The 21,412-nt window shown below is 37.2% G+C and overlaps 1 protein-coding gene across 3 annotated transcripts in view; it reads right to left on the bottom strand.

Moving 5' to 3' along the window:
- The window catches only part of PTPRR (protein tyrosine phosphatase receptor type R), a 274,788-nt gene that overhangs the window by 119,390 nt on the left and 133,986 nt on the right, over positions 1-21,412 (bottom strand). For 2 of the 3 annotated variants that reach the window (XM_003259539.3, XM_003259540.2), the window contains 3 exons: positions 10,866-10,979; positions 7,708-7,863; positions 470-580 (listed from right to left, as the gene is read on the bottom strand). In XM_003259539.3, coding sequence (XP_003259587.1) covers positions 470-580; positions 7,708-7,863; positions 10,866-10,979 — 381 coding nt within the window. Of the gene's footprint in view, positions 1-469; positions 581-7,707; positions 7,864-10,865; positions 10,980-13,371; positions 13,569-21,412 lie in introns of all 3 variants that reach the window. The other variant, XM_030819989.1, reaches the window with a different exon arrangement.

The following is a 21,412-nucleotide window of genomic DNA, read 5'->3' as shown; positions in this document are numbered from 1 at the left end:
TTTTCATAGAATGCTTTCAAGGCCTTTTAAAAATAAGGAAATCAACCATTCCTTAGGGAGTAATCTTGCCTCAAAGACATATTTCTTTTTAAATTTTTTCCTGAGTTCCATAAAGATGATATAAAAGGAGAAATAAAGTAAACCCAAAGTGTGCCCGTGAGACTTTACTGACTTTGAGGGCTCCAGTGACCTCAGTAAATCACTTTCTAAAGCTTCATTCTCAGAGTTGATCAAGTTACTAAAAACTGCATTGCAATTACAGCCTTATTATTCAGGTCAGCATCCTTAATTCCACAAGCTCTCCTTTAGCAATCGCTCTGATGTCAGATATGAAATATTCCTAATCTAACAGGATCATAGTCTTGCTTCTGCTCCGAAGCATTTTAACATTCATTTGAATGGCAATGTACCCACTAATATCAAGCAGTGGGCTCAGCAAAGGATAAAATATACAAAGAAGCAAACTTACCATCAGACACGTTACTATAATAACAAAGATGCTGAGAAAAATGACAACAGCATAAAATCCTTCTTTGCTCCAGATTTTGTCCGCTTCATGCTGCCCTTGTAAAACATTTTTCTTTAAAAGCAAAACAGAAAGTCCGACGTTAAATGAGAGCTTGAGAAAACTGGCGTTCTTATCAGACACTAAACATATTTTTAGCCTTATTCCATTCAGTGTAGTGCAACACACCTACACCCCCCGCTGCCAGAGCTGCTTCTCAAACTGATCTAAGACAACAGACTACCATCCTTATATATCAAGAGATCATTTAGTCTCCTATACAGGAGCAAGCGTGCCTGCCTGACATGGCATCCGCAGGTCCCAGGCTTTCTAAATATCCCTCAGCGTCTCTCTTGGAAACTACCTGGTTCATAGGTAAGAGAGTTCTGTTCTTTTCTGTGTGGAGGAAATTGTTTCTGATTTCCTTACTCTGCTTTAAGTCCCCTCCCACAACATCAGCACCCTGGATTACGTGCTGTCCTACCGTTCTTTACTTTTAAACAAAAGTGAAACAAGAGCAAACAAAAGCTTGTGTTGCATTAATACATACAGCAACAATGCCAGGATTATTTCCTTCTTTTAATCACATCTTTTTTTTTTTTTTCAATTGGAGTCTCTGCTGTCAAAACCTGACTAAAATATCATCTCAATATATATTGTTAGAATAACACATATTTTTCTAAAGTAATAGGGAACATTAAAAAGTTCAGAATTATTTGGCAATAAAAGGTAGGATACACAGGTTTATTTTTATTTGTATCATTTTGTTCCACTTTGGGGCTGGTAGAGCAGAGAAGAAGCATGAATAAAGTGTACATGACTCTATTAATTTTATTTCATTAATTTTTTTAAAGAAGCACATTGACTAAAATCCATTCTTAGAATAAAATTAAGTTGTATAATTTAGTGACAGTATAGATTTATAGTTAACGAAACGAACTTGAAACCAAATAGTCCATGATTAGGAAAAACATATAAAGGCTAAATCAAGTCAAATGCTTTAACTCATCTAAAATTTCATTTTGTTGAAGGTTGCCTTTTTATTCCCTTTAGGGAAGAGTACATATCTGTCCTTGGATATTGTTTCCAGTGATTAAGAAGGCCTGGAATAAAACATGTCTTGCAGATGTCTGAACTTTGAAATCATTGCTAATTTATTTTTAAGGCTTTTAAAAAATAAAATATATCCAACATTTATAAATCAGACAAAAAATTTACCTTGAAAAATACTTTATGAGAACTATCATTCAGGAATACAAGTGTGTTTTGGTGGGAAGATAAGAAAGGCTGAACAGAAAAGATTTTTGAGTTCAATTGTGATTACAAAAATTATTTGGAGAAAGCCTTTATTAAATGCTAAAGTAATCAGGATTCTATTTCCTTTACTTGTAAAACATCGATGTGCTCACTAATTATAGTATAATAGTATCTGGCCTACTTTCTAAGACATAGATAGATGCATAGGTACAAGAAATGATTTAGATATGTATTTTAAAGATACATAAATGATAAATCGATGGAGAATCTGAAAACACTTGATTGATAAAATGATTAGAAACCAAGTATCCTGCTGCAAAACAACTCTGGGTTCAAGTGACAAATTTTCTTTCACCTCTTGGAAGTCAGCCATATCGTTTTTTTTTAATTCCAATGTCTCTATAAGCATAGCTGGAAACGAATAGAGAACTCTTGCAGAAATCAGGTATAAATATGGAAATGAATTTTTTACAGGCAACAAAATAGCATCTATTGTTTGCTATAAAAGCAAACTAGTTAAGCCTTCAAGTAGGCAGCATAAATTTGTCAAATTTAAATATAAGGAGTTGAGCTTAAGCCCATGTAAAATTTGGATAAAAAGGGGTGGTTAGGTGGGTGGAAAGAGATTTTGTGTTCCTAACCCGATTTGGTTCATTTTTTTTTTCTTGCTGTAGTTCTACAACTCCTAGAATATCAACATGTTCCTTTCTGCTTAAGACAAACCCGTTTTGTTTTCTTTTTTAACTGAAGCAGTAATGATGAAAGAATTAACTCCCACCCTCCCATCCCCCACTCCCAGTTAGAAAGACACGTTTTAAACTCCTAGAACTTAGTCACTGCACTTTCTTGGTAAATAGGTTTCTTTCTGAGTCATGCTACTCCTGCTGAACACTACTATATTTGTACAGAGATCCAAAAAACTTGATAAGGCCAGGGTAATAAATGGAAAAGTTTGCAGTTAAGAGCTCACACATCAAAAGACTATAATTCACAAGAATCTTCAATTTAACCTTCGCACAGGGTTAACCCCATGCTTTTTATATTTTGTCAGGGGGCCGAGGATTGAATAATTCAGAGGCTCTGTTGTTGGGTCAAGCCAATGCCACTATATCATCTTTATGTTTTATTGTTTCATAGCTACATTGCTTTGTCCTTTAACTTAGTTGCAGTGAAAGAAGCTGATGGGCTTTATTATTTAAAATTTGGGCAGTTTTCTGTACAGTTAACAATGGCTTCTCTATATCCTGTTTAATAATTTGATGCACTATAGCTCATTCTTCTTTTTGTCCTTTCTTTTTAAATATTTTAATCAATTCTGATCTCAGATGCAGAAGGAGATCCCAAATGCTAGGAGAGATGATTCAGAGATACAGAGGATCTAGGAGATACACTTCTTTAAGAGAGAGGAAGCGCACAGAATAAGAATGAAGTGCAAATGTTATAAAGTATCTGGTTAATTTGATTGACTTGGCAGATAAATGAGAAGTATCCTATAACAATATGGCTTTGTTGGATAAATGCCAAGCTTCCACTGTACTGTGCACAATGTGAGCAATTGTTTTTAATGGTCGAATACAGGTTAATATTGATTGTACGGCTCCTCAGCACCGTATGGCTAGGTCTACACTAATTTAGACTAGACTACCTGCTAGTGTTCCTGGTTTGAAGGAATAATCATTAAACTCACACATTATTGTTTACATTTATATGTAATGGCTTTTTTTCTTTGTAAATATTTCATGAAGGTATCAGTCGGCACATTGGACTTTTATTTAAAGAAGGTTACTTTCTCCTTTGAAATATAAGATTTGGAAACTGGAGTAATTTGCAATTGAACAACAACAAAATTCCTGAATCGTTTTTAAAAATGTCAACACAGAACTTACCGTTTTAATAGGTGTTTAATTCATTTTGTAAAAACATTTAATTTTATTTTCCTGGGATTTTACTTATTAGGCAAGAGGAGGTCTAGTTTTATCTGTATGAGTGCCTATAATGTTCTAGATGTCATATACAAATATATAAAAGAAATAATGTCTTTTCCTTTAAGAAACAGATTACAAATGAAAACAAATGACTAAACAAAAACAGTTTTCTAGTTGTTTTTTTTGTTTCTCAAGAGCCATGTTCAATTTAAAAAATCAAGCATATGAAAAAACAGTAAAAAACCATATCCTTCCGTGAAAGTAATTAACGTAAGTTTAGGAATAGATGCTTTGAGACATCATTCACGATGTTCTATAATTCATGCAAAGGATGAAAAGTCAAAATACCAGTGATCCTTTTTTTCTGTTAATGAATATGTTGCCATAACATATTACAATTTTAAGATTAAAATGTGAAAAAATGGGTTGAGGTATAAGTTGTTATAAAAGATTAACCACAGAAAAAATGAATAAAGATGTAACAAAACTCACGGAATAGCATTCAACAGTTTTAAGCAACTATCAATCAATATTTTTGCAGGGCTTCTTTAGGTTGCATCTATACCAAGCACCTCCCCACTGGGGTGCCTGCTCACTACAGACAGCTTTTCCCTGTTTCTGCATTTAGAGATTCTGGTCAAAGGTCAAAGGGTAATGCCTGGCTCCTTCTAGGAGTGCTCAAACAAAAGGTTCAAATAATCCCTCTGTCCTTCATGATATGCTCCTTATATCTGATTCAAATACTTCCTCATCTTCTGTAATGCATATTTTCTAAATTCCAGATTTGTAGATTCCAACAATTTTATGAGAATCTATCACATTTATCATCAAATACACTTTCCTTATTCAAATGTAGTCTGTTGTGAGATAGTAGCACCGTGAGAGCCCGTTAGGCTAAGTACCTCACCTTCACTGGACTGGGGTATATTGGAGGATGCCCAGTACTTGCTTTAAGCCAGCTCTTTTTGTATGGGGAGCTTCTTTTGGTTTGCAAATCTGAGTGACTCAGTAAGTTGCTCTATTCTTAAAGCCTTCAGAATGGCTTTTAAACTCAGAATAAAGCAACAGGGAAGGCCGTTTATATGATTCTCTAAAAGCTTATGGGAAGCAGGATACATGTATCCAACGGTCTTTCTAAAATTTAAAGAACTGTCCTAGGCAAGATGTGTACCAGTCAGTCCGTGAAGGGCCTGGACTGTGGGAATGGGGTTTGGCTTTGTGCACAAGCGGAACTGCTTCAGATTCAGACGTGGGCAGGGCTGGGAGGGGCCCAGTGGTTCACCTCCTGCTGACCCTCTCCTCTGGCCTCTCTAAAGCATAAGGGGTCTCTTCTCCAAGGCTCCCATGGCACAGTGTAGTAACTTTATTTATAGTACTATATTCTTATTATTTGTTTGTGTCGTATTTGCCCTATTAGTGCATAAATTCATTGAGACAAGCATCATTTATTATTTGTTTTCTTGTTTATTTCTCTGGCTTTAGATATTAGCTAGCACAGTACTTGGCTATTTGTTGTTGCTGTCTGTTTGTTTTGGGACTCCACCCAGCCTGGAGTGCAGTGGCCTCATCATAGCTCATTACAACCTTAAATTCCTGGGCTCAGGGGATCCTCCTGCCTCAGCCTCCCAAGTAGCTGGGACCACAGTTACACACCACCATGCCCAGCTAATTTTTAACTTGTTTTGTAAAGTCAGAGTCTTGCTATGTTGCTCAGGTTGGTCTCAAACTCCTGGCCTCAACCAATCCTCTCCTCTTGACCTCCCAAAGTGCTGGGATTACAGGCTTGAGCCACCGCCCCCAGCATGACTATTTGTTGACTCAGTTTTGTTGTGTGCCCATTGCATGCCAGGCACTAAATGAAGGCAACGAAGACACAGATCAAATGACATGTTACAAGCTCTCAAAAAAACCACAGTGTAGAGATGAGCCTAAAGACTAACGTGGGATAAGGAGTTTTTGTTTTAAGCTTGACGGGAACACAGAGTAAGGAGCATCTTCGTCTGTGGAGGCACAAGGGATACTTTGCTATACAGTGGACTGATCTTAAGAAATGAAAGGTATGCATGGTGAAACCCCGTCTCTACTAAAAATACAAAAAATTAGCTGGGCATGGTGGCAGGCGCCTGTAGTCCCAGCTACTCAGAAGATTGAGGCAAGAGAATGGCGTGAACCTGGGAGGCAGAGCTTGCAGTGAGCCGAGATGCACCGCTGCACTCCAGCCTGGGAGACAGAGCAAGACTCCGTCTAAAAAAAAAAGAAATGAAAGGTATGTAGATGAAACAATATATACAAAAGCATGGAGGAAGGAGAGGGCATGGTGTATCATAGATCTATCGAGTTTAGAATTGCTGACATGTAAACTAGGAAAGCGTTGTTCGACAATTATAAAGCCCAGCATACAAAGGACCATATACCGTATTAAGGAATCTAGACTTCATTCCGTAGTATTTTGAAAGCCAAAGAAGAATCATGAAATTAGGAGGGCATGGCCAAATTTATGTTGAGAAAGATTACTTTGGTGGCAGGAAAGAAAACACATTGGGTGTGTTGAGAAAGAGAACAGAGAGAGGCACAAAACCAAATGCAGGAAGACCAGTTGGGGGTGGTTGTGACAGTCATGGTTCAATGATGACATATATTCTCATTGTGCCAATTCATCCTGCATTCAAATTACATTTGTCTGCTACCTAGGCTGTGTGAGAATTTCTACATATACTTTAAAAATTCAATCCATATTTCAAGTTTATAAGTGCTATACCCACTTTGGATTTGAAGAAACTAAGGCTCGGGGAGGTTGATATCATGCAAAGGCAGACAACCTCAAAGAGATTAAACGGCCTGCCGATGGTCACACACATTTTACATGTGGCTTTGGGATACAAACTCCATCTGGGCTCAAGTGATCCTGCTGCCTCAGCCTCCCCAGTGGTTAGGATTACAAACATAAGCCACCATGCCCACCCAGAGCTTTTATACCACACCTGTGATACTAAAATGAGAGGTAGTGTGATTTACTGTAAAGGTGAATAGACCAGGGATCAGGATATCTAGATTTTGGACACAGAAGATGGCTCACTCACATCTGTAATCCCAGCACTTTGGGAGGCCGAGGTGGAAGGATCGCTTGAGGCCAGGCATTCAAGACCAGCCTGGGCAACATAGCAAAACCTTGCCTCTATAAGAGAGAAAACAAAAGACACCTAGATCTTAGGTGGTGCTTTACGCCTCTCTTGTTCTGTCACCTTGAGGGAGTCACTTAATTTCTATGGGCCATACTTTCTGTATCTACAAGGTGTTACACATATTCCCTCCAGTTCAATTTCATGATTCCATGAATTGAAGTACACGTATTTAGGATGATGATCCTTCCAGTAGGTTTGTTAGAGCGGGATGGAGTAATAGAATTGGAAAGGAAATTAAATCCATTCAGGAGTGAGATGGTGGAGGTGGTAGAGGAAATTTTTAAAAAGTGACAAATTTGGAAAATACTATGAAGAAACATCTATAGTTCTTAAGACTTAAGTTCTTAAAAAAAAACTATAGTTTCTTCAGCAAAAGAAAAATCACATTTCAAATTAATTTCAAAGTTATGAGAAAAGGTGAGTATCTGGTGACCACTTTGACAATGAAGACAATGAGGAGGGGTGTACCTGTAGAGAAAGAAAGATTTAAATGTATTTTTGTTTATTTGACATATCAGTTTCAAGTGATCAATTGACAAAATACATCTAAATCTTCTTTCTTCTAGAAAATTTACTGGATAAGTCAAAATAAGTTATAAGGCCACAAAGGTTTGAAGAAGAAAAATGCCAAAAAGTGAAAACTTTAATGTGAAAATGCATTTCCTTAAGAGGTAAACGTATACAATGTAAAGATCAGAGAATTCTGACACTCAGGGAAATTTTTATTATCAAATAACATACAGTAAACAACTTTCATCTCAAAGCCTCTTAGGATTGAATTACCATAGCATGCTAACTGTTCACATTTTTAAATGAATTGTTTCGTGCAACAGCATACCTCAGGAGAGACTTCTGTAATTCCAAACTGGGATAAACTTTGATGCAAAACATTGATATTAAGTGAACGAAGAACTTCCTCAGAGGGCAGAGCATCAGAAATTCCTGTTTTTCGGTTTATGGGAGACACAAACAGTTCAATACTGTTCTTCTTTCCCTAATAAAGGCAGAATATTTGTATTCGTTATAGACATTTTAAATAACTTTGGATAATATTTTTACTTGTCCTTTAGAAACATTAAAGGAAGTCAGAATTCTAGAATCCTAAAAGTCTTTGTGGAGATTACATTTATTAGTTATTCTCTGATAGACTTAATGTTACCAGTCCAAAGTCTAAAATCTTCAAATAGCTTTCTTGCAATTAGTTGCCGCCCCCCAAGATTTGTAATTTTATATTTCATTGCATGCTGATTCATTTACCATTCCATACTGTAATTTTTTGCTGTAGATTGTTCAGATGTTCCCTGAGTAATTATGTTTAAAGAAGCATTTTAAAATCAACTGAATTAAAGTCCAAAGTAATAGTAAAATTACATATTAGACACCACCACTCTCTCTATTATTTTTATAACTTGTGTTAATGTGAAGGCTTGGCTAGCTAAAGAAGATGGTGCCAGATGAGCTTTGAAGTCCTTTTCCTGATTCTGTTCTTCACCTCAAATATGTCACACATTTAAAATTGGTCATTTGGTGGAAATGCATATCTTGTGTGGTGATGTCATGATAGTTTTCGTATTAGTATTACCTCATTAGCTGAAATGGAGTCAGAGAATTTCTTACCATAAATGTCTGATATTCTATGTGCATGCACACACACACACACACACACACACACACACACACACACACACAGCAGACAAAACCATGGCGATTGATAATATTATCTTTTACAACTTACACAACACACTAATAGAAGGAAATTATTCTTAGCTTTCTTTCTGACACATGGAGCGCTCTCATGCTAGAAAGTTTTCTTTTAATGTGCTTTATCAGAATTTTAGCTGGGTATAAAATGAAGTATCAGTTTACTACTAGCAAGCCAGTAAAAGTTTTTTCATGTTTTCAGAGAACAGACAATAACTAAATACTGATGTGAAACATGTTTATAACAATTTAAGTAGTTTGTGACCTAATAACAACTACAGTAGGTACAGAGCACTTGTGTGGTGCCTAACATGCTCCTATTTACCTTAAATCTCTTATCTCATTTATTGCTCAAAACACCTCTAAGTGAGGTATTATGATTATCTCTATTTTACAAATAAAATGTAAGTGGCTTGCCCACATTCACATACATGGAAAATGGCCACACTGGAAATGAAGTATGGTTTTGTCTGTCTCCAGAACACATGCTGTTAATCATCATGCTTTGCTATGTCAGGTATTGTAACTCTAGCTATTATAATAACTACTTTGAACCATGCTACTAACATTCTCTGAGGATATGATAAGCCCATCCCTCCCTCAGTCTGGCAAATCCCTCCTTCACCCTTGCAAACAGCTATTATGCTCATTAAACCTAATATGTATAAAAGTATATCTAAGATATCTATGTCTATATCATCTCTATATATCTTAGCAAAACATATATGCACAGGTTGATGCATATGTATTTTTATATGTATATATTGTATATATATAAAAAATCTAGATCTAGATCCAAGACTTTTTTTTTTTTTTTTTTGAGATGGAGTTTTGCTCTTGTTGACCAGGCTGGAGTGCAATGGCATGATCTCTGCTCACTGCAACTTCCACCTCCCAGGTTCAAGTGATTCTCCTGCCTCAGCCTCCTGAGTAGCTGGGATTACAGACGCCTGCCACCATGCCCAGCCAATTTTTTGTATTTTTAGTAGTAGAGATGGGGTTTTACCATGTTGGCCAGGCTGGTCTCGAACTCCTGACCTCCAGTGATCCACCCTCCTGGCCTCCCAAAGTTCTGGGATTACAGGCGTGAGCTACCAGGTAACCTTCACTCATTCAGGGGAATGTTGTATTTCTTCTTCTGTGGTATGAGTTAAAACTTTTTAAAATCTTGTTTACTTCTAGAACATTGTTGATTCACAGAATACAAATTTTTATGAAGAAATGAAACAACTCACTCTCTATACACAGAAAAAATGAAAAGAAACATAAACCCCAAACCAAACAAAAGAGCAAATTCCCTCCATAGCGAATGCAGATGAATGCAGTAGAAAGCCAAGCTCCATGCAGCAGAAGCACAGCAATTTAAGGCCGGGGGAATGTGGAGTCCTTGCTTGGACTCCCATTGCAGTGGACATTAAGAACAATTTAAAACCTGTACAGTGATCCCAAAGTTCCTTTTCAGATAAAACTGAGATGACTAGCTTTTTACAAAGAGACAGTCATCTGATCTGAATTTACTTTTTTTTTGGCCTTTGCTCACGCCCACTTTCCAGTGCAGTTGGGAACATGTAGTTGCATGAAATCCAGGTTCCCAAACACCGAGGAAAGAGAGGAAATAATGGATGTGGGTGATTGACATATAGGCCTAGACTGGGCCCTATACAACAGATCCTTTGGGTTTACTTTTTTTTTTTTTTTTTACTTTACCCACTCAGATGCCCATTCAAAGTTTTCTCTTAGTTTTCCTGGACTACCAATTCCTGCATTCCATCTGGGCTGCAGCCCTCAGGGTCAGTTCTTCTTTATTCTTTATTTAAAATGCCCTGCCTTGTGCACTCAATGTCCATTGTTCTATTGATATACTTGAAAGTATATCAACAATGCCTGGAAACTGCCTTAACTGATACAGAAGCTTTCACTCTAACGGAGAATATTTTCGGCGTAGTGTCATGTTGGTAAGGCAAGTGTTTTGGGCTCTTTCATACTTACCACAGGACCTAGCCTTGAACTATGACAGAGTTAACAAACTTCCACTGTAAAGGGCCACATGATAAATAGTTTAGGCTTCATGAGCCAATCTTTTGCAACTACTGAACTCTGCCACTGTAATATAAAAGCCATCGTGGGCAATGGGTAGATGAGTTGATATAGCTTGTTTCATAAAATTTTATTTGCAAAAACATGACGTGCCAGATTTGGCTCATTAGCCATACAACTATAGCATGAGCCCTTTAGTGATTAAAAAAACCACACACACGGCTTGAATTTTGGGAATGCGAAATGTGGGTATCTTACAATGAGGCGATTGATGTGCACTTGCTGGGGTAAGAGTCCTAAAGCTGCAGCCACTCCTTGGCGGAAGATCCGAAGCAAGGTTATGTTTAGCTTGTTTACATCCATTTGCAGTGTCTAGAAAATAAAGACAAAAATAAATCCAAATTATAGTATTAATAAGTCTTTGGTTCAGGATATTCAGTTCTTGACTCATGACTGACCACACTTTCTGTGACTCTGCCAAGTTTACACTAATAATGCTTTATTGCATTTTCGATAGAAATAAAATTATAGGAACATCGCATGTGAAACTTTGAATGGTATTAGTTAAAAAGATGTATTATATACACCATGGAACATTATGCACCCATAAAAAGAATGAAATTATGTCCTTTGCAGCACATGGTTGCGGCCAGAGGCCATTATCCCAAGCGAAGTAATGCAGAAACAGGAAACCATATATTGCATGTTCTCACTTAGAAGTGGGAGCTGAACATTGAGTACCCATGGACATAAAGATGAGAGCAATGGACACTGGAGACTGCTAGAGGAGAGAGGGAGGGAAGGGGGTGAGGGATTGCTTAATGTGTGCTGTGCTCCCTGCCTGGGTGATGGGATCATCTTCACCCTAAATCTCAGTGTTATGATACAGTGTTCCCATGTGGCAAACCTGCACATGTACCCCCTGAATCTAAAATAAAAGTTGATTTTTTTTAAAAAAGATGGTATAGTATATAATAATGCAATTTGTCTAGTTACAATAAAAAGCACAAATGAATGGTCAATTCATAAAGAATTTCATTGAAATGTGCCTTGAATAATTTTACTTTAGTTTAGTTCCAGATGACAGAATGGAATCTGTGGCCAAGTGTATTTCAGTTATCCATCTTCAATTTGTGTTCATACAAGTCACAGAGAGAAAGATGCTGTGTAAGTTCCATAAGGCCTGTCTTGGCAGTTTCTATACATAGTGATTTGCTGCCAGTGCAAGGCAAAAGAATGAGGTGCAAGAATACATTTTCAAACTCTGGTAAAAATGCCAATGGTACTGATGATTTGGTCTAAGATAATTCTTATTCAGTTGTTTGGGCAAACACTCAGCTTTCAGGTTTGCTTAGGAAAAAATCTAAATATTAAAAAATTCCTAAAATAAAATCAAATTATGATAGTATCATAATTATCATAATAGTAATAATAACCCTCATTGAAGCCCCAGCATGATTACTACACTGAAACCATGAAGCAGTTTACTGTATGTATTTTCAAAAATGCATCATTAATCATTTGAGAGATACTCAAGGTAGGGAAACCAAATCTTTCTGCATTTCTTTTATTCTTATAATACTTAATTCACTAATTTGAACATAGTAGGCTATCAATAACTGTTGAATGGCTGCAACATCACCTGTTCTGTAAAGCTAGGCATACTTCTGAGTACACACTTCTCTAATAACGAGATTGATTTACATGTGCAATCTCCTATAGAGTAGGAACTCTTTAGGGAAACTTCCCTCAGCTTGCTTTAAAAAGAGATTAATACTGTTTCAAGGATTTATAGTCTCATAAGGAAATACCATAATATATCCTCTATTTTGTACCTGCAAGTAGGTAATAAATAAGTGATTGGAAACTGGATTAAATGCTCAATGCTATAGGAATCAGAGAGAATTTGGGAGGTCAAAAGAGGTATAGGGTTCCCGGTCAAGATGATGGGCCCAGCTAAAGCTCCAGCCTGCATTTCCACCTTAGGGTCTCTCAATGCTTGCATGGAGGCAGGAGCCCTAAGATTTGGTTAATTTAGGTACCTGGAACTGGACTCCTTGTGAAAAATTAAGATCCAGAAAATGGCAGAATCATTGAAAAAAACTACCCAAGAGAGCCCAATAATAGGCAACAATTTGCTTCTGGGGAGGAGAAATAAGAATGATGTTGGAGTATATAGAAAGCTATATCAAACACAATCAGTAACACTTTAAAATTTATTAAAATTTATCTAATTTTTTTTTAAAGCTTAAAACAACAGAAATTTCTTGTCTTATCGTACTAGAGGCTAGAAGTCTGAATCAAAGTGTCAGCGGGGCCATATTCTCTCTTAAATTTGTAGGGGAGAATCCTTCCTTGCTTCTTCCAGCTTCTGGTGTTTGCCAGCAATCCTTGGGATTCCTTGGCTTGCAGATACATCACTCTAATCTTTGCATCTGTCATACTTGGCTGTCTCCTCCCTGTGTCTTCACATCATCTTCCCTCTGAGTGTCTGTGTCCAAATTTTCCCTTTTTATAAAGGCCTCCATTATATTGGATTAGGAGCCTACCCTACTCCAATAAGACCTCATGTTAACTTTTGTTACACCTGCAGCAACCTTATTTCCAAATAAGGTCACATTCTTAGGTAGTGGAAGGCTAGAACTTCAACATATGAATTCTGGGGTGGTGGTGAGGTGGGATGCAATTCCATCTTTAACAAGGAGAAAGTCAGAATTCTGAGGAAAGAAGCTGCTAACTTGTAGCTAGAGAATTGACCAAGAACCTTAGTAATTTTGCGCATTTTCTTGTTTTCTTTCAGGCTCTGAGTCAATACAAGTAGGAAGTTCAGCTGGTTCCCTGGGTGTTCATTCCTGGTTGGAGAGCTGTTTGGGAGGCTGGGAAGGTCCATCAGAAGCATAATTCTATTCCAGAGGTGGCTTGGCAGATGGAGCATATCAAGGGTAAAGGCAGTGGTAAAGTCTTGATGAGGCAAAAAAAAAAAAAAAAGTAGTACATGAATCCAGACACAATTTGAAATAGATCTTTCTGTTCCAGGTTAACTTCTCAGCATGTCACAGAAAGCAATTCCTATTAGACCTGAAGAAAGTGACTTCTCTCTCAACAGAATGTTATCTTCTTCTAGAAAGTAATACTTTTTTATTAAATAAAAAGCATCTAATAGTACACAAGTGTTTACATTATTTTCTGTATTTTTAATAGCCTAAGTATGTATCCAATATATAACAGAATATTTTAATGCAGAAAGTAAGACTTGAAGCCAACCTTAAAGGACAAGTAGGATTTGGAAATGCAGTGATCAGGAAAATAGCATTATACTGTTAAGCACAATATACGCATCTACCTGGCATACCTGGGAGACTAGAAAAACTCAGTACACCTGGTCATCCTGAGAAACAGAGGCTTCCTTTCATCTGTGGCCTGTTTTCATCTCTGCCAGACTACAGAAGCTGCCACTGAAGATGAGGCACTGTATTGGAGACTCTGTCTACTACCCTTCCCTTACAAGGCCAAAGATGGACTCCTTAGTTTTCTCAAATGGTGATGAGTAACCTCTGTCTCACCAGCAGTGTTTGTCAGGCAGGGTGAGCTGGCACACAGTGTGCTTGAATCCCCAGAGGCAGGATTTGGAGCCAATTGTCTATGCTGGGAACCCACAAGCCCCCTCAAGGGGGTTGTGTACACACTGGAGAACTCAATTCCCAGGGGCATGATTAACTTGAGGCTTGTAACTGTGGAAACAGTATTACAGTCTCAGACGGAAATGGTAAATGGGAAGTGAAATGGGAACTAAAGATTTAAAACTCACTGAAAAAGGCAACTTTGCAAAAATATGAAAGCTGGACAAAAGCTGTACATTTGAAACAGAAATTTAGACTACCCAACTATAGGGAAGAAGTGAGTTGAAGTAATTAGTTGAAATTGAAATTGAAATCATCTGGTTCGTTGCATCAAACATTTGAATGATTTTCCTCAGTTCTCTGCTTGCCTGCAAAAAGCTGGATTGATTTTGTAGAGCATGCACAGATTTCTGACTATTCCCCATAAAAATAGTGATGCTAAAATATAGTACAAACAGATATCTATGTATTTGAAGGCCTAATATGTGCCAGGCATTATATATGAGTGCAATTTGAGACAAAGAAAGGATTATAGATAAAAATGAGAATTTCAGACAAAATCAAAAATACACGACTTTATATAGTTAGAAGATATATGCTACCTCCTTCTCTCTGGATAGATGCTAGAAATGCACAGCCTCTCCCTCATCCTATTATGTGAAACCATAACAAGTATGACAGGATATAAATTTTCACAGCAGTAACAAGGCAACAGCTTTCAAGTTGCTGTACAACATTCTGCGATATATTTTTGTTTGGATTCTAAACCCATTTGGTCATTTTTAACATTTAACATACAAATGATTTAATATTTTAATTTCAAAGAGATTAAAATGTTCTTTCCAAATGCAAATGGTAAGCCACTTTACAACAGTAAATAATTTCAAATAGTTACTACATAAGAACAATTGAGTACTTTTGTTATTACAAATGTATAAACATACAGAAAAAAATTAAACATACACAATTCAAAGACTTCCAATTCTACCTATATTTAAATATACCAGGCCTCTGTCTTGTTAGATTCCTTTGTCAGTTCCCCACTACTGTTCCCCTCCACAAAGGAAATACTACTTTATGACAAGACTTTCTTTCTTTGGTTCCCGGACTATCCACCAAAGTAGTTAAAGCCTATGGGCCTTAGGTACAAGTTGAGGTGATAGGATTGATGAAATGTAGCACTTTCAGGTACCAGCATTATGTTTGAATTATAAGTATGTGATTAGCTTTTAGCTATTTATTTTGTAAAGGATAATTGAATTATTTTTGCCTTGCAGGGAGGCAGTTAGTCCCCTCCTGAAGTTATTAGGCAGCCTGGACTTTCATTTGGTCATACCCAGTAAGAGTCAGGACCACACCCAGTAGTCCAGTTAGTGGGCAAAGGACAAATGTCCATCTTTCTTCCTAAGAGATGCCTCAAGGCTCTTTAGAGAAGTGCTGTCTCAATTCCCAACAGCCACAAAGGACCAAAGCTTCCTTTTGGACCAAAAGCTTGCTAGAAGAAATCCACCCACTTCTTTCTAACTCAAATGTGCCCCCCGACCCTTTTTTTTTTAAACTGGAATCTTTAACTCCATTCTTGGCCAAGGAGTTGGAATGGCAAGAGATTTCCAGGAATAAAAGCAAAAGGTTCTCTGTTTATGCCTTTGAACTGAGTAGAGAACCCTGACCTGTTAGAGACATTTTATACTTTCACCCCTCCCCTTCTCACAATTCTTTGCATTTGTCCTCTGCTATTAGTTACAGATTATTTTTATTTCTGTATTACACATTTCCACCTTTCTCAGGGTCTTACACCTGCTTCCCTCTTCCTGAATGTCCCACTTACACTTCAAACTCAACATTACTCAAACTGAACTTACCTTTCTCCTTCTTCCTATCCACAATCAAATTTGCTTCTCTTTCTACATTCACGTAATGGAATGAGCTATCATATTTGGGTATCATCCCGACTCTTCTTTCCTTCTTCTTCACACCATCACCACCATGACATCCAACGAATAGTCAAGTTCTGTCTATTCTACCTGCTAAATAGTCCTTGAATGTTGAACCCATATTTTATCTATATTTCCATCATTTTAGTTCAGATCATCATCATGACTAACGGGATTATTTGACTAGAATCCTAATGGGTTGCCAGTTTTCTTTGGTCTCTAATTAATTCCCCGTATGGACATCATAGTTATCTGTGTAAAATGCTATCCCAATCAAGCTACTATTCTTTTCAAAATACTCTGGAAAAAAATCTCATTTTCTAATGAATGATCTTAACTCCTCCATTCACCAAATTTGCCCTGTCCTTCCAGTCTTAACCTCTTACACCTTTCCACCACACGTCATACTCCAGGCATCCCTAAGGTTTATTAAACATGCCATGTCCTTTTCACATTGTCAGTGCACACGGGGATCAGTGCTAGGGGCTCTTTATTCTCCTTGGAGACTCAGCCTTTTTGCTACCTGTAATCTTTAACTCCAGGTAGAAGAGTTAAAGATTCCAATTCAAGATTCATGGTTGGCAAAGACCATTCTGCCAGCCTTCCCTGGCTTCTCGCCCTTCTTTTGTTGTTCCTTTCAGTTCTCCAGTAGTACTGTGTTGGACTTTGGGATTTTTTGTTTACGTTTTTATAAAAATGTCATGCTTATTACACCAAAATTTAAGGTACAGATAGATATATGGTAAAAAGTGAAAACATGCTTCCCCTTCCTAGCCCTTCATCCTAATCCCCAGAAATAACCCTGCTAACCATATCTTGTGTATACTTCCAAATATTTTCTATGTGTACGTGGTATAAAACAGTATGTATATATCATACATAATATATATTACTATTAAATACAAATGGGATTGAACTATACATTTTGCTCCACAACTTGCTTATTTCACTAATATATCTGAGTTCTATATTTATAATATATACCATCATCAAATATCATGCTTTCATTCTCATAACTTCTTATTTTTAACAGATTAGTTTATTCCATTCACTTCTGTTATTTCAACAGATTTAGATGTGTTTTATTACTTTGTTATTTTATGCTTTTTTTGTTTTTATTCTTCCTTAGTTTTCTGTCTTTTGCTATATTGTCTGTTTTTTAGTTGTTATTTTACATTTTTTCTTCCCATGTTTGTAATTATAACGTAAAATAAGGCATGAAAATATATTTAAGCCGTTATTTCTTGATTTATAAAATTTAGGAAGTATTTATTAATTCTGCCATGAAAGATGAGAAAATATGCCACTCTTCGCACCAATTGTCATAATGTCCCAGTTTTTGTAATTATATTATTATTTCTATATTGTTATATCTAATGATATTGACATTATATTCTGTGTATTAGAGACTACCTAGAATTCTCTGTGATCAAGATAAGTAAAAGTAAAGTGGTATCTTCAGTCTTAGGCAGTTAACAATGAGGATACCTTCTCTACCCTCTCTTTCTCTCTTCCTTCTCTCTATAAGCTGGATGGGTCCAGGGTCACTCTAAACTGCATTAAAAATGGTGGAGCTACACAAAGGAAGACATCTGAGCCAGATCACTGCATGGAGAAGAGGGTCCCACTCAGAAACCCACATTAAATAGTGACATGAGTTAAAACAAATCTTTATTGAGTTAAGCCACTAAGATACGGGTATGCGTTAGCACTGTTTATGCCGACCAATATATGCTGAAGCCATAATTTCTACAGCTCTATAATGATAGTTATATATTCAAATGGATTCAATGCTCATGACCAGTCTTTTATTTTTAGAAGGATGTCACCATTCTTGAATTCTATATTTTGATTTATCTGTTTTTCAGTCGGGTTTCATATCAAATCGCTTCTTTCAAGTGAGACTCACGAGTGCTCTGTTTCCTGAGGCGTTATATGTTTGTGAATATATTTATGGTGCTTTTAACAATAAATAACAGCTTGGCTGGATATTAAACCCCTGATTCAATCTTTATTTCTATTTTTTTTTTTCTCTTTGAACTCTGCTGCTATTTTCCAATGCCTTCTGGCATTGAGAGTTGCTGTGAAAAATACTCTGGCCTGAGGCTAGTCTGTCTTGCCTTTCCCGCCCCTCATCTCATAGAAGTCTTTATCTTTAAAGTTAGAAAACTTCACCAGGATATTTCTTTGGGTTGATAGTGCCTGTAATGTGGTATGCCCTTATAGTCTACAGATTCCAGAGCCTATTTCAGTAATATTTTCTCCTATTATACATTTGAATGATTTTTCATCTAAACATTTTGGTCTCATCTTCAAAGACACTAATTGTGCAATTATATATTATTCATCTATCTCAGCACATTATTTTATGTGCTTATTTTCTCTAACCCCTTGTATGTTTTTATTCAGCTAAAATTCTCTGAGTTCTGCACTCTACGTCCTTATATTTTTTTCAGCAGAATATTTTCTATTTCTTTTGTTCTAAATGTGATTTCAATTTCTCTAATGGTTTTTTTTTTTTTTTTTACTACCATCATTTAACTTCTGAATTCTGCCAATTTATTCTTTGTGATTGTTGTAGACAAGATATGGACTGTCTTGATTGTATCAGACAGGAGATGACACAAAACTTGTGTTTATAGTTTCTTGGTCTTTTACATTCATTTTTGTTTTTGTTTGTTTTTTAGATGGAGTTTTCACTCTTGTTGCCTAGGCTGGAGAGCAGTGGTGCGATCTTGGCTCACTGCAACCTTCACCTCCCAGGTTCAAGTGATTCTCCCGCCTCAGCCTCCCAAGTAGCTGGGATTACAGGCATGCACCACCACACCCAGCTAATTTTTTTGTATTTTTAGTAGAGACAGGGTTTCACCACCTTGGCCAGCTGGTCTCGAACTCCTGACCTCAAGTGATCCGCCCACCTTGGCCTCCCAAAGTGCTGGGTTTACAGGAGTGAGCCACCGTGCCCAACCCTCCATTCATTTTTAAATCTTTTTTTTTTTTTCTTTCAGGAGTTCAGCTTCTGTTTCTTTCTCAAAATCCTGCAATAACTTTCTACCCTGTTTAGAGTTAAATTCCATCATGTGGGCTCGCAAGGCCCTGCTTTATCTGGATCCTATTAACTGTGAGCTTCATCTCATAGACCTTTTTCAAGCCACTCTGTCCTCCTTCCAGTTCCTCAAGCCAGCTATGCTCATTTTTACCTTATGGGCTTGGCATGCACCTGCCTGCTGCCTGGGGAAGTGTTCAACATTATTGGGTGGTGGCTCCTTCTGGTTGTTCAGCTCGGTCTTAACATCACTTCTTTAGAGAGGCCTTCCTAGCCTGACCACTCTCTATCAGATCACCCTGCTTTCTTTGCCTCATAGCATTTATCACTATCTGACAGTTTCTTGTTTACTTATTTATTGTATATTCTTACTTTACAAAATGTGGGCTCCATTGGTGCGGGGCCATGTCAGTCTGGTTCTCTGCTGTCTCCTCAAGACCCCAAACAGTGCCTGGCACATAGTAGGTATTTAATAAATCCTTGTAAAATGAAGGAACACATGAATCATGACAACCAACACTGTAGTTACCAAGTGAAATAATCTGAGTTATATGATAGGCTTGGAAAGGGTAACAAACCCAGGCCTCGTGCTTGAGGAAGGTATGTTCAATTTAGTTTACCTGTAATACCTAATCATTAAAAAACACACAGAATTGATTTAGCATAATTTGTATTTGATTTAGAATTAACATGTCTCTGACATTTTGACTACTACAACATTTAAGAGGGAGTAAAATCAAAAGTTAGTCTCATCAACTTTTTCCAACTTTTTTTTTCTTTTTTTTTTTTTAAGACAGTCTCACTCTGTTGCCAGGCTGGAGTGCAGTGGTGCAATCTTGGCTCACTGCAACCTCCACCTGCTGGGTTCGAGTGATTCTCCTGCCTCAGCCTCCTGAGTAGCTGGGACTACAGGTGCCCGCCGCCGTGCCCAGCTAGTTTTTGTATTTTTAGTAGAGACAGGGTTTCACCATGTTGGCCAGGATGGTCTTGATCTCTTGACCTGGTGATCCACCTGCCTTGGCCTCCCAAAGTGCTGGGATTACAGGCGTGAGCCACTGCACCTGGCTGAAACTCACTTTTAATAGGCAGTATCAATATCTATTTTATGCTATATTGGTTGTAAATTAAATTCTAATGTATCCAGTGTTAGTGCCCCTTTCTTGCTAATTTGAGAGTTTTAAAATTTACCTTTCTAATTATATAAGTTAATGCATATGATAGAAAATTTACAAAATATAATGAATTAGAAAAAAGAAATAAGTATTATTTATTTTGGGATAATCATGTATCCCATCACCCTGGGATAAGGTTGTGGTATTTTTAGTGTTAGTTTTTTTCTGATACATAGGTTATATCATATAATGTACATATGCATATATGAATATATATGAATATATATGCATATACCCACACATATCATACAAATATTTATCCATTTTCATGTGATGCTATAACTCCCACATTTCTATGGCTTTCCCCTTTTCATGATATTGGGAGGAAATGCTTTATTCCCCAGTCCTGATGTTTTATTCTGTGTGGCAGCAGTTTTAATATAATAATATTCCTGGATTCTTCCTCTTGTCAGTCTCCCTAGGAGAGGGAAAGTGACTTGTGTAACTGGTGCATTTGGAATAAGATAGTGGGGCATGTGTAGGTCTGTGCTTTCCTTTAGGGTTCTGCCTGTCTGTAAAGACCATATAATCTGGTCTGTTCTTTGCAAGTGGTAAAATAAGCCCCAAAGGCATTGTCCCAGCAGGAGAGTGCTGTGGTTTACCATTGCTGCCTGTGACTGGTGAGAAAATTTGCTTGAAGGAGATGCAGTCATAAAAGAATATCACTTTCGTGCTTTGAAGTCACAAATTCAGCAGCTCTATCAGCAATATAATTGACATTTTGATCTCCGTAGGCCCAGTTCCTCCGTCTTTTTCAGGCAGGAGAGAGAGCTGTTATGTCTTGGTCCACTAAAGCACCAACATATGGCACCAAAAAGTCAGACAAAAAAATGGGCTGACAACTTTACAACTTTTCTTGCTAGGTAGCCTTATTTCAGCACAGATATCTATGCTTGTAGACAGGTCAGCGAAACATCATGGTAAATGGTGTTATGGAAGAAGTCAGGAATAGAGAGTTTCCAAAAGAGGTTTCTCAACACAGCCAGATACTGCTGGAGTTTAAGAAAAATGTGAACAGAAAAAGGCTGTTTGA

This window comes from Nomascus leucogenys, chromosome 10, assembly GCF_006542625.1.
Source record: "Nomascus leucogenys isolate Asia chromosome 10, Asia_NLE_v1, whole genome shotgun sequence".
Classification (NCBI taxonomy): domain Eukaryota; kingdom Metazoa; phylum Chordata; class Mammalia; order Primates; family Hylobatidae; genus Nomascus; species Nomascus leucogenys.
This window is presented reverse-complemented; position numbering and strand designations above follow the sequence as displayed.